At 38.3% G+C, this 14,919-nt stretch overlaps 1 protein-coding gene across 7 annotated transcripts in view; it reads left to right on the forward strand.

Moving 5' to 3' along the window:
* The window catches only part of SH3RF1 (SH3 domain containing ring finger 1), a 123,662-nt gene that overhangs the window by 81,564 nt on the left and 27,179 nt on the right, over positions 1-14,919 (forward strand). For 4 of the 7 annotated variants that reach the window (XM_075197801.1, XM_075197815.1, XM_075197810.1 and 1 more), the window contains exons 5-6: positions 6,681-6,776; positions 13,457-13,753. In XM_075197801.1, coding sequence (XP_075053902.1) covers positions 6,681-6,776; positions 13,457-13,753 — 393 coding nt within the window. Of the gene's footprint in view, positions 1-6,680; positions 6,777-10,034; positions 10,146-13,456; positions 13,754-14,919 lie in introns of all 7 variants that reach the window. The other 3 variants (XM_075197793.1, XM_075197789.1, XM_075197809.1) reach the window with 1 other exon arrangement.

A 14,919-nucleotide genomic window follows, 5' to 3' on the forward strand; every position in this document is an offset into this window, starting at 1 on the left:
TTGGCTTTCAGGCAAGTCTGCTTGTATTTAATTCTCTTTATTGTGCAATCGCTTTTTTTTTTTGTAGGGATGAAGGATGTCGGAATTGTGGTCATCGATAATCCGTACCCATCCCCTCCAAACATGATTAGTGACTATGAAGGGAGGGGACTGTTTCCATTGAGAAGCATTGGTGTGTTGCCGGGTTGCCTGAATCAGTATTTAGAGCAAGGAAAAGGAAAGGGGGGTTGGTAGGTGCAGCCCTGTGATTGCTGCAATTAGCTGGACTGGAATTTTCAGATCTGCACTATTTTGGGGCAGCTTCACTGCTAAAGTGCGTCTATTACCTTTCTGGCAGCATTGATGGTCTAATAGTAAAGCACTAATTATTAATAAACTCCTTGCAAATGCAGTTAATCCCCTAGAAATACAACTCATTTTCTACTCTGAGTTCCCAGGAACGATGGTACATATGTCATAAGTTTATACATATTATAAAAGGGTGGGGGGTGGATGCCAGAATCCATTACAATTCCCAATACAGTTCTCATTCAGACAACTACTACCATCCTCATTATTACATACTACAAATCACAACATAAACCAAATACTCTCACATTATATCACATACACCATTGACTATTTGATCTAACAAATCCTGTCATACCATTATACACAGTCCTATCACAGTTACTCCATTACTACGCAAACTGTTATATAACTCCACAGATACACCTATATTGTACCATACCACACAGACCTCTGTATGTATCACACAAACATCCATAGATATCACAGAAAACTCCCTATGTGTGTGTAGGAGGAGGGTGTGTCTCAGAATAGTATTACAAGTTCAGCATCAAGCATGGCATCCGCTATTTTGTCTCACCACTAATGTTATTAGTAAACCATCTTGGCACCACAAGTACAGATTGCGCACTGAGGGGGGTCCAGTTGCCTGGAAACACCCCCCAAACCCCACCCCCGGCTGAGAATAGTGTGGTTGAGGACAAGACTCGGTATGTTTGCTGCTGGCTGGTCCCTCCCCAGGAGGAGCTGTGCATCATCTTCATCCTTTCCCCTCTGCACATACCCGCTCCTCTGTGTCCTGCTGATACTTCTCACACAGCGCGCACCACCGGTGTCACAAAGTGGTATAGGAAGGAACTCTGATGTGATTTACTAAATGCTGGTATGTTTCATCTAAAAGGAACCATCCAATAAAGCACTTTTAACCTCTTATATTTGGAAATTATTGGGGTTTTGGACTAACTATAATGTACATAAAAGTCCATTTTATATTAGAAATATGTATTTAATATAATCTTTTTATCACAATTTTAGATAGGTCCTAATAAATTTTGATAAATTTTGGTTTAGATAGTAATTAGATTGTGAGACCTATTAAATATCTTATTACTATACACTTTAATTCAGTCTTAAGATTTATTACTCACTAGAAAATGGAAGATTCCATATATGGGCGCAAACTCCAATTAAGAGTGAGCGCTTATTATTGTATTGTCAGGTAGTGAAAGCTACAACACAATCTACACACTTTCCTGGTTCAGGTGGTGCTGTCGTGATATTGGGTAAATGTCCCATTCAGTCAGGACTGCTTGTGAATAGGGAGCTGCGTGCACCGAACAGTAGTGCATACAGCATTTACCATGTATTTAAAAGGAATGGGAACAAATTGGAGAGTGACCCAGTGCTGTCTAAAATTATATCCACGCCCCTTGCATGCTGGTCATGTCCACTCGTTGTGTGGCATGAAATCCCCCTCTAGGAATCCTAATTTGCCCCTGAAGTAATCCAATATGATTATAGATACAATCTGCACAGAGATCACAAGCATTCTACCTACCACATTGTCATTATCATCATCATCACCATTTATGTATATAGCGCCACTGATTCCGCAGCGCTGTACAGAGAACTCACTCACATCAGTCCCTGCCCCATTGGAGCTTACAGTCTAAATTCCCTAATATAGACACACACTCACACACAGACAGACAGAGGGAGACTAGGGTCAATTTTGATAGCAGCTAATTAACCTACCAGTATGTTTTTGGAGTATGGGAGGAAACCGGAGCACCCGGAGGAAACCCACGCAAACACAGGGAGAACATACAAACCCCACACAGATAAGGCCATGGTTGGGAATTGAACTCATGACCCCAGTGCTGTAAGGCAGAAGTGCTAACCACTTAGTCACCGTGCTGCCCTTATGTGAATGCACATAATTACATTTATATCACCTACAATCATAAGGCAGCCTCCCACATACACAAACACAAGTCACACTCAGCAATTCTCAAACATCACAAGCTATACATGCGTTCAATGAAAGCACTATATATATATATACATTACCAACTCCGTGGTTTACAGACTCACACTACAGCTACATGTAATCCTAGACTCACGCATGTACAGACACAAATTGTCCTCCTTGTTGCCAAACTTCATTGACCCGTATGTAACCGTTACAAAACTTTCACAACACAGTCCCCAGTGTGCAGCATTAATTCCTTTGGCATAGTCATAGTCTCTTTGGTGCTGGCTTCAAATTCTTCCCTTTAAAACATACATTTGACAAATATAAAATGAAAAATTAAAATAGCCGTATTGTGCTTTAATGATATTCATAGTAATGTACTTTAGACTTAAGCAGATACATCAGTCTCTGAAATAAATGTATATTTTAATGATATCATTATGTTGTAGCCGAATTGTATCTGCAGAACTGGTGCATTTCTGTAATGAGTAATTTGGGGACTCCGAGCATCATATATCTTGTAAACCATCATCACTGACTCGATAATTATCATGATGACAACACAGTAGTCCATCTGTTTAACTCCGATAATAATAGTGCAGTGTTTAAGTAGCACATAACATTCAGTTACAGAACAAAGGGATGGAGGGTTTCCACAAAGCTATATTTAGTTGGTACTAGGAGCTGTTATCTTTGTGTTAGTCTCAGGGTGTATAATGTGATCATGGTGCCTGGCTGCACAGACTGCTGCAAGAACAAACATGTTGCACTGTTCAGGGCTTTCAGTGCCTCTGGCGAATACAACTTTGTCTGTAATGTGAATGTAAGGTATAGAAGCTGCAGCAGTCCCCTCCCCTCCGCCAGTGATCTGTTGGCTGTAGCGTGCGCCTGCTCTCCAAACCAATTGTTTAATCAGTTTATTTCCAAACATTCGTTGCCTTTAAACTGTTGAATTAAAATGACACTTTGATCCACAGGTATCATCTAAACCAGGCCTGTCCAACCTGTGGCCCTCCAGGTGTTGTGAAACTACAAGTCCCTGCATGCCCTTCCAGCTAACAGCTGGTTGTCTACCGGCAAAGCATGCGGGGGCTTGTAGTTTCCCAACACCTGGAGGGCCACAGGTTGGACAGGCCTGATCTAAACTATAGAGTGACAGAATTTGGGGTATGAAGAATGTATAAAGAGAAATGTATAATGTATATAGAGATAGATAGAAGGACAAAGTTAGTGATTTATATTTTTAAAATGTAGATGGGACCCTATTATAACATAAAAAAAGAAAAATTAACACCACTTGTACAAATTGGATATTTTGAATAATCTGCAAGGTAGTAAATTATTCAATGAAAAAAAAAGTTGGATGAACTTCATATAGAGGTGCATTTGACACCACAATCTTCCTGCAATGGTCTGATACTGGCTACAGGTTAGTCTATCCACACCAACTTAAAAACTGGGGACACATAGTAGCTAAATATTGAATGCAGTAAGGTGCATTGACCACTTTCAAGCACACCTTGAGGACTCCACTCCTGTCTGTGTGCGCGTCCTGCATGTTCTGCCGCTGTCTGTGTGCGTTCCCTGCGCATTCTGCTGTCTGTGTGCGTTCCCTGCGCATTCTGCCGCTCTGTGCCCGTGCACTGTGTATTACGTTGCCGTCTGCTTCCCTGCAGAAATTTTAATTGAAGTTTTAGAAATGAAAATGCAGTTTAAAAATAGTGTTTACTTATTATTTTTCTGTAAATGTGGCAGAACATAGGAGACTAGATTAATAGAATACAATTGATTTAGCATTTATTAAAATGAGTGTCAGCCCAATGTTAGGTGCCACCTACGGTTTGCTTGTTATATGTTATATTAGCATATCCTAAGCATGCTGATAGAATAATGTTGCAAAACAAATATTGTGATGCTTCTCATTTGGATTTGGCAGACAATCAGTTTATTTGGGCTGCCAGGAAGTATGCTGCTGTTTCTGTACAACAGTTCTGTTGTGTGTCTGGGATTTGATTGCTCACCTGTGATATAAAGATCAGAGAAATATGGATTCACTATACAGAGTCCAATCAGAAAGAAGACCAGGTGCCCATCACAATTGTACTTTATATAGTATTTTGTTCATGTGACTAGACTGACCAATCAAACAAGCACTGTATGCTTTTCTAGCAAATTAATTAGTCACAAATTGCAGCATGTATGGGCCCAAATAGATTGTCTATTCTGGTCAATTGTTCAGATATCAAACAAGGTGGCGGTAATGATGCCATGTATGTGGTCATTGACTACATAACTGTGCCCTCTATGATCCAGCCATTCGAGTTATATATATCTTAAGACAGATTCAACATGTGCCATTGTGCCAGCATGCGGCCTCACAATACACAATATAAAAGATAAATAAATGGAGATTTCGAAGGTAGAAATACATTCACCTTTTATTTTGGAAGTATGTCCTAGATCTATTATATACAATTGTGTCCAAATTAGAGAAGACATTAAACATTGGTTGGAGAATACAGGGCATCTAGATTCCTTTAGGAGCCATTAGCAGTCTTCTAGAGATATATCTTGGGTGCTAAATGCTGTTTGCTGCAGGAGTAAGAATGTAATCAGGTAACTTGTCCATAAAATATTTGCCATAAAGGCAAAGTTGTAATATGCTATCAGGTCTAGCCTGATGGTGTGTTCTGTAGTTACATAGGAAAGCAAGATGGTAAATTAGAGTGTAAAGAGTATCAAGCTTCCTAAGGTGAATTTGAGGAGCTGTACTATAAACTGCACCCCATAGTCTACACTACAATGAGCATTGGCCTTTGTTGTGTGATGTGCTTTCTGCCAAACATAAGTATTTATATTTGGATTCTGATGCCCGGTAAGTGTTTTGGAGTTTGCTTTAATCAGTAGATTTAATCACTTTGTAGGTTTAGCCATTGTTCCAATTGATGTGTTTTTATCAGTACGTCAAATACATTTTATTTTAAGTTGGCCAGTTTGCAGACTGAGAGATATTAAATTGCTGTACACTTTTAAGGTCAGATAAGTGTAATAATAAAAATTAAGAATATTAAGCACAGACAAAGTCTTGGTAAAATTGAAGGCGGTTGTACAGAGTGGTGATCGACACAGCTTAGTGCTGAACTAAAGTGGTTTTTCAAAAGTTTACACTATTCAATAAAGGAAATGCAGTACAATATTTCAACAGTGTCTGACTATATGGAAATATGCAGATTAAATGTCGCCAAACTCTGCTATCCAACATTAGAGGGGCTTATTAGCAGTGTTATTAGGGTAAAGATAAATATGAAGATGGAAAGGATATGATTTTGAGAGTGCTTGTATGTGAGAAGTAAAGTACAAGGCGGAATAGAATGTGACGCTAGACAATATGATGGTGGCGCAGGACTGATTAGTTTTATTAACAGAAAGGCAGAAGTCAGGTGTAGTACAATTAGTGAAAGGTGTCCAGCCTATATAATAAGGCAATGGGAAGATGACCACTCATTCACCTTCCAACTGTACTTTCCAAATTGATAACAATCTGATCATTTTACTAGATTAATATTGTGCCTCACACTTGTTTTGGGGCCACACATGCTGTTATAGGGCTTAGTGTATCCCATCACAATGTGTGTTGCTAGCAGCAGAGAAGTATACTGTAGATTTAGGCTGTGACTACTAATTCTGCACACAGTTGCAAGTGTTTGGTTTATAACCTCCGTTACAGAGTGAAGTATCTGTTGTGAGATAATACCGACTACTGTTATTTCTGAGAGTAAATAATCTGATTTGAGTCTCCATTCTGTGTTTTAGGATGAAGCGAACTGTTTTACGTTTGTCACAGTCTCGCCATTCATAACACGTTTCTGCCTCACTGTTTTATTTATATAGTCCTAGAAATATTTCACAGTCTTTGTAAGACATTACTAAACCATCTCGGCAGCTAATCTTTTTACATAGATGAACCACACAGCAATTTCTAAAATATTTCACTACAAAAAATAGAACCCACACATACACATATAAACTTGCACCTTTTTAAAGGGAGTGAATAATTTATGCACTTGTGAAAATCGATTGAGTCATTTACTTGGGTTGACCTTGGGGCGACATATTTTGTTCCAAAGATAGATTTGTGAGCAGATTTGTCCCTTCTGCCATCCCATAGAGTATTTTAATTCTGGAACCTTAAAGGATTCTCCAACCTGTAAAAGCATAAAAACACTACAACTACTAGAAAAACCTATTACTAAAGCACATGTGAACCTCATTATAGGTATATGGATTACCAGATTCCAGTTTACCTCACACTTCCTTATACTATTGTACTGTTCTTGTGGGAGCCCATATGGATTGTGTTGTGAAATTAAGCAAATTGACTGCAGCCTGCTGAGATAATTTTTACTTGTCTGTACAGGACGACATTCTCACAGTAATCCGCAGAGTAGATGAGAACTGGGCAGAAGGAATGCTGGGAGACAAAATCGGAATATTCCCAATTTCCTATGTAGAGGTAAGTAATATACCCATAATGATAGATAAGTGACTTGGTTTCTTACAATGAGCCCTGAAGCCTTATTTTTTGTATTTCTCATTAACCCAGAGCGTGACTTTTTCTCTCTCCACATATACATCTAATTGCTGAGTGCATTGGTTTTGACTGCATTAATAGGGCACATGTGTTGCCTTGTCTGCATCATTCATAGAATATGTTGATGTCATGGTGAGTTACTAGTTCATAGTTCCCACAATCGTTGCAGAAAAGGAATTCCATTAGATTGTCACTGGGAAGGTATTTTGGAACAGAAGTTCATTGTTTCTGCAGCCCTGCTCAGTGTTCTCATTATTGAGGCTGCCACAATGACTTCATATACAAGTCACTATACTGGCAGGTTTTATTGTATGCAAAGATGATTCACTGGCATTTGTGCAAAGTTTGTGCATGATGTAGAAGTGTAACAGCTGATATCTCACTTTAGTCCTTCATTTGTTCAGTATAACGGTTTCCACAAAACGTGTCAAGTTTGAAAACAAGAAGCTTAGATCCCTTGAAGGATTTGCAGTAATATGGAGAAATGTGAAAATGTATAATTTCTCCTTAATAGATTTGTCTAAGAGATTTAATGCTCATTACATCTGCCTCTTATGTTCCTGATTTTCCATATCCCTCTCTCAATTTAAAATGTACCTTGTTATAGAAACCTTATATTTAGCGACCATAATTCTCCCTATCCTTCTATTTATCTTGGTTTGTTTGGCACAGTTACCGTATTGTTCTTCAATAAAGTTCTCTACATTTGTTGTCGTAGAGTAAGGCTAGGTACACACTGGAGTGCTTTTTTGGTCGCTTTTTTCTTCCCTCTTTATGGATTTATGTGTTAATCAGTACTGACCTAAGCACCCTCTCACATAACCTATTTTTATTAGTAAGTGAGTTTGGTAACCATCTTGTGCGGAGCGGTGTTTTCCTCCCCTGCCTTTCCCTCTCCCCTTCTAATAGGTACACACTGGCCCAATGATTGCACAAAAAACCTGCAATCAGCTGACATACGACTGTTTGGTCAGATATCGTGTGAGTGTGTATACTTACATGATGATTGAAAGCCGTCCCATTTGGTTAGTCGTACTGTTTTAACATTGTCTTTTCAATCACCTTCCGCTCCTGCAGTACGTATGCACTTATACGACTGTCGGCCAATAGTTGATCTCAGTGTGACAGATCTAGTCACCTAACCGCACCATTTTTGAATGAGAAATTATTACCAATGGTGGCAGTTTTGTTGCTACAACCATAAGGACAATGACTGACAGATACCTGCTATAGTCTCTTGATTTGACCAACAAGACATTCTAAACATTTTCCCGTTTACCTGAACACAGTTTGGTTTCAGACACTAGAACCTAATAAATAACAAGCGTTAGGGAGCAATCTGTTTATGGAAATTACTACCACACAAATGTCACTGAATATCTTATTTAGGATTGCCTTGTGTGTAAATGGCAACAGAATACAAGATCTAAAGAATCACTTGGTGGAATAATAAAACCTATTTATTGACTAGTTATGTAAATACCCTCTCTGGCTCAAGTGCATGCTAATAACATTTCTCCCCTGAGATTACAAATTATAGCCTCAATGGCACACTCTACTTTTGAAAGCGTGTTCACTATAACCAAGATTGTGTTGGCAGGTGTTATAAATCACTCTGGTAGGCCAATTACGTTGATCCAGTTAGTATAATTCACAACACAGAGCCCATTTCTATGCTGCGTGTTTTACACAGGAGGCTTTTTTTTGCGGCTGCAAAATTACATATTAAAAATAATTGCCACGCTTCTACAATGTTATAGAATGCGGCCTCTTTCAGGGAGAGGCTGCAAATCAAAATTTGAGTTCACACGTCATCTGCATTTAAATTTCACCATACTCCCCCTCTCATGCAGTCATTTTTACCAGGGTTCTGATGACTCTGATCAGAAAGCTGTTTACATTTTGATTGTGGCCTGTGATTGGTCCTTCCACTCTGTCCCCTTCTCCTTGGGTTCATCAAAAAAAACTAAATTCGGTAGGTGGTAGCACAGCTTTAAATAATTTTTATTCTGCTCCAGTTTCACCATTGCCCTACTGCCTCTGGAAGGCTGATTTGTATGTCTGATGTAATTACATTTGTCATTTCATTTTCTAAACAGTAGTAAAAAGTGAGAGTGATATATATCTGTATATCAATCTAATCAGTTGCAATTTTTGGAACCCATAACCAGTTTCCATAATTTCCTGTGTTGTAGTTGCTTCCAATAGAACTAAATGGAAGCGTCATTTAGAGGGAAATAAAAATAGTTTTAGGAGTCCGTCAACTCTAAATTTTTCTTGTATGTTTTTGATAGCAAATAAAAAGTGCTAGAAGTGATATGACTAAAACTGAGCTCCTGTGATTCTTCAGTCTTGGTTGGAATGATAATGAGGGTTCTTATTAAAATGTTTGTTTTTTTTACAAATGGTTTGGCACTATAGAGCTGGCGGGTCCTCACATTGCCTCTTTATACTAACAATGTAACTGTCGCCATTTAAAGTGACGTCAATCTGAGCGCCGGCCTGTTCTCCAGTTGGCGTTCAGAGCAGGGTTGCCGGAATTGTTTTCTTTCACTTTTTCAGTAAGTCGCTAATTTCTACGTGTCTACATTACTGCAATTGGAATTCTTTTGTCGCACTCGTTTTTTTCGGAAAGGTAGTCCTCTCACTATTGACTACCACCGATCCGTAATTGCCATTAGTGTGGGAATATGATTTGAACTATTTGTAGCTGTGATTTATTTTCAGAAATCAAGGAATATCCCTTAACAGAATCTGGCAGAGTTATAAATAAGCATTGTGTCATAAAAAGCATGTATCCATCAGTGCTCTGTCGTCATTTAATTGTTAAGACACTGTTCCATGTATGACTTGACTTCTGATTGTGCCCTCCATGGTTTATTGGTTCAGCAGTTTTCATGATTTATTGGAGCAGTGGTCCCTCTCATTTTGAAAGTCAGTCTCCCAGCTATTAAAATCTGTTTAGATTCTGCTAGAAGCAATTGTACTTGTTGATATGGCTTTGAATATCTTTCTTTTTGTAAATGGCAAATAATCTCCAAACAACTTTCCTAATGTGTATTTGAATGTACAAGCCTTGGAAATTATTTTATTCTATAGTGCAAATGACGTAAAGAAAAAAAATCCTTTTCTTCTCTAAATATACCGTGACAGGGATCATTTTTCCTTTTAAACCTGTAGATAGCCTTCCGAACCGGGCTCCATCCTGTTCTTTGCCCAGACTGCCATCGGTATACAGTAAAGGCTGCCAGAAAACAAGAGGGCAAAACTGATAAAATGATAAATAAGAACGTAAGCATTTTTGTAACAAATGAGTAGCAAACTTAGGAAATTTGTGGTATACCCATGAATGTATAGTGTTACATAGTGATAGGTATATGGGAGGATGTGATCATTTCATATGGCAATGTGTAATGATACACCAAGTACCCACTCACAAACAACTCCTTTGCCAATGTTATCATTTCAGACGTATATTTAAGCTGTTATCATTTAGTAATATATCGCACTCCAAATATAATCTTAGGAATGAGCAAAGTATAAAAAAAAAAAAGGATTTCGTTGACTACAATCACAGATTTTTCAGACATCTGGACGGTGCTTATTAAATTCATATAGGACCAAACGTTGCTATCCAGCAGGTTGCACACATGGAGTGAGCGTAATTCCTCTAAGCGGAGCTTTTCCACCTTCTTAATAGTTTGTGGGCCAAAATAAACTGAAAGCATTATTACTTGCATTAGAAAAGTAATTGCTCTAATAAAAAAAAATTGGGGGAGGAAGGGGAATGAAGTAAGTGGGAATTGGGCTGAAAAACCTATTACCTGTGAAACCTTGGCAAGTATACACTATACATTTAGATTGTTTAGTCCCCCTTGACACCAGCTTATTTTTTTTATAAAAAAAAAAATGTAGGCTATGAGCTGATTGGCTCAGCAGTTGTACTGTTTGAATGATGTATTTGATCTTTAGAGGACCTCTTCTACAAATCAAAGCAGATGTCCGGCAGAATGATTTTCTGTATAAAACATGACATTTGCAGTTTTTTTGTATTTCATGTTGACTAAAGGACGATGATGTGAGAAGTTAAGCAGTTTTACACCAAAACCATAAAAGCTTATATTGTGATTTTTTTTTTGTACAAGTGCAAATGCCATAGTTTAACGTTTCTTGTGATGCCATTTAATAGGACGGCATTACTTTATTATCATCATCATCATCACCATTTATTTATATAGCGCCACTAATTCTGCAGCGCTGTACAGAGAACTCTCACATCAGTCCCTGCCCCACTGGGGCTTACAGTCTAAATTCCCTAACACACACACACACAGACACACACACACACAGACAGACAGACTAGGGTCAAGAACATAGAAACTCTACACAGATAAGGCCATGGTGGGGAATTGAACTCATGACCCCAGTGCTGTGAGGCAGAAGTGCTAACCACTGAGCCACCGTGCTGCCCCCAAAGCTTAAGTTGACATGTCGTCCACATACACACTGAAGAGGCACGGCAGCCATTTTATAGAGAGACCCAATATGTACAGGAGTTTACTGATAACCAGTGACACCTGAGGTACTTTATGAGGCCCCGGTTATCGGCAAATTGATAATCTGCATTTTCACATCACAGCTGCCTCCACCATAATTTCCTAATTAAAAATAACGACATTAAAAAGTAGAGATGAGCGGTTCGGATTTGGTAATGAAAGAAGTGAGGGTCATCTTTATGAAGCAGACAAAAAATAGGGTTTGACTGTGAGCAGCATCCACCAAACAACAATACTTCTTTTAAAATCTTTTCTCTTTCCCAGTCAAAGTAATTTTACATTTGGTGAGGGGCAGTCTCAGTGACCTCATTACTACTAAGCATGCAAAAAGAACCGGGTGTTGTATTTGAGTAGCATTGTAGCGGGACCCCCCTCTGAGCAGCACAACCCCCCAAAAATTCTAACATTTGTTAGAAACCATTATTAAACTGACATGTAATTTTGCCCTACTCTATCATTAATTTTAGCTAGGCAGCTCGATGCAGACTTTGGCCAAAACTGGTGAAAGTTTGTGAAAAGATCATTAGGAAATGACTGGAAATGAATGTTGATGCCATAAATTGTAATATAGCTCAAAATCACATAATTTTACCAATTTTTCACAATTTTTAATTAAACCCAGATCCAAAACCAAAACCTTTCAGGGATTTTGGGAAAAACCAAAGCACGAAAACGGTTTAGAACCAAAACCACATCCAAAACCAAAACACTGGGGTCAGCGCACATCTCTATTAAAAAGAAAATGGTTCTCATTCCCCAAAGTATAATTTAAGATGTTCTTGAAATCATGTGGACATAGGAGGAATGTGCAAATTTGATAATCCTCATTTGGCAGCATGTATATGAATTTGAGCCAAATCAAACGTTCAAATGTTAATCAAATGCGGTAAAAGGCCAAAAGATTCTAAAAGTTTGTTTTGTTTTTTTCATTTTCTTGCCAATGTCTTGGTTCACTTGGTGCTAGAGATGTTTAGCTACATATAGATGTGACTTCTGGAATCTGCTGTTAGCTAAATAACCCTGGCACCCTCATATTTGTACATGTAAGTGTGACTAATTAATCAGATAAGTAGATACATGTTTGTAGCTACTTCTGGAAGGAATACCACACTGGGTCCTGTGTGACACCAATCCCATGGGCATGTCATTAGCCGCTTTCTTTGCTCAGCAATCAGGCAGGCAGATCTTTTTTGTCTGTAATAATTTCAAGAGATAAATAAATATCTTAATTAAGTGGAAAAACAAGCCTAGAGGAAAACTGACAAAACTCAAGTGTAATCTCTCTCACTTTCCTTAATTGCTCTCCTCAGCAGAGGGTTTTATTAAAGGAGCTGCAGAGAGCTTTAGGATGTATTAGAATCAAAAGCATATTTGTTTCACCAGCTTGGTATGTGCTACAAACATGTCCCATGACTAAGATTCAGTAATGTATCCAGATCAGACAATCTGTTACCTTACTCCACTTTAAAGGGGAATGTCGTCCAACAATTATATTATAAATCTGCCTTCAGTTCCTGTAATTAAACGAGCACTATTATGAAAAAAAAAAAAAGAAAATGCTCTATGCCTTTTAATTACAGTATATTTTCTGATTATCAATATTACTAAATCTAATTTGCATTTCTCTTTCCTTTTTATAAATAATACACTAGAGGAGGCCTCATTTTTATTGTCATAATAATTGTTTCTGTCCTCTTTATAAAGGTGATGAAAAGGGAGTTCCTAGTTATAATTTTAGGGCTGGTTCACATATTAGCGCACTGAAAATAGAGCATGAATCATTGATCAAAACAACAACAACAATTAAAGCGCCATCTGACCACTGTGTCTATCACAGCGCACAGTACATAGGGAAGGTATTGGAATCCTTCATCCTGATTCCAGTCACGTTCATGCACAGTGCAATATATGTGCTGTACGTATAGCCTGTACCATGCATTTCAGGATTGATATGTGAACAAGACCTCATTGGTTGTTATGTGTGCTATGTTATATGTTTGGATATGTTGCATCATATGCTATAATTATGAATTATGTTTGTTTTAGTTTAATTCCGCAGCTAAGCAACTTATAGAGTTGGACAAGCCCTCGGGAGTGGACTCTGGGGAAGGAACTTCTGGGACAAACCATAGCAGCTCTTCCCAAAAGCACACAGATGCCAAGAAGAACACCAAAAAGCGTCACTCCTTTACCTCCCTTACCATGTCCAACAAGTCATCGCAGTCTGTTCAGAACCGCCATTCCATGGAGATCAGTCCTCCCGTGCTGATCAGCTCCAGCAATCCCACCGCTGCTGCTAGGATCAGCGAGCTGTCTGGTCTGTCTTGCAGCGCTCCTTCTCAGGTAGGGAAAATGCCATCCAGTAATAAACCTGCCTTAATGCATGTAAGATAGCGGTGTTACATTGGTTGAGCCTGGTCCTGCTGCCTGATCTACATTGCCTGCTTGTCTTACTGAATTTCATGATACTAGTACTTTGTGGTCTCTGAAACAGGTTTTGACCCTCTGTATAATGAGCAACACTCAGCAATGGCTGAACATTTAAATAAATCATAGATCATGCTATGTGTACACAAGAAAACCAGAAAGTGTATATATTGGCACCATAGTTTGTTATCTTTTACATTGTTAAGGACTTTTACATTGTGCATCTTGTCTGTCAGTTCTCTGTGTTTGGGTTGACAGTCCTTTAGTGCCTATGTGTAAGCAGGTTATTGTTAGGTAAAATTAATAAATGTTTTTTAACTGTATGAACTGTGCAATAGACTTACTGTACATGAATCACGTTGGTTCATTTAAATGGTCTCTACATTACATTGGGCTAAGACGTTATGGGAATACAGTGACACTTGCTCCGGGTGAAAATGATTTCTAATTTAAATATACACAAGTAAGATTATTATTTCTTCATATAGCAGTGCCAACAGGAGCGTGATGTACATACTGTATTAACAGACAAAATATGCCAAGCTCAAACTGATATCGAGTGTGCTTCCAATATAAAAGTATGTAGAAAGCAACGAAAGGCCAATCTGCACTTAGTTATTTAAGAGCAGACTGCAGTCATTATGTTCTGTGTTGCTTAGTTTATATTAAAATGTTTGTTAGATCAGTTGAAATGATTAGAGTAAAATTGCTGACAGTATATTACAGCCATTGTAGACCATGTGCTTGATATAGGCCCATGACAGAACAAGTATTGAAAGGTTTGAGTATAGCAAATGAGTAGAGTGTCTGGGCCTTTGTACAGCATGTTACTATAGGGCCCAGTCATTTCTAGTCGTTATCATCATCTATTTATACAGCGAAACTAATTCTGCAGCGCTGTACAGAGAACTCGCTCACGTCCGTCATATCACTGGCTATAGCTAATTTTACTGGATTTGACTTATTACAGCATGTTATTGTTTATTTAAAATCAGCATTTTGAAAGGTTTTATAAAAATGTCATTGTTCTTTTCTTATCTACTAAATTTTGCTGTTGAATTGCTTTTTTTTTGGCAGTGTGT

This window comes from Mixophyes fleayi, chromosome 1 (assembly GCF_038048845.1).
Source record: "Mixophyes fleayi isolate aMixFle1 chromosome 1, aMixFle1.hap1, whole genome shotgun sequence".
Taxonomy (NCBI): Eukaryota; Metazoa; Chordata; class Amphibia; order Anura; family Limnodynastidae; genus Mixophyes; species Mixophyes fleayi.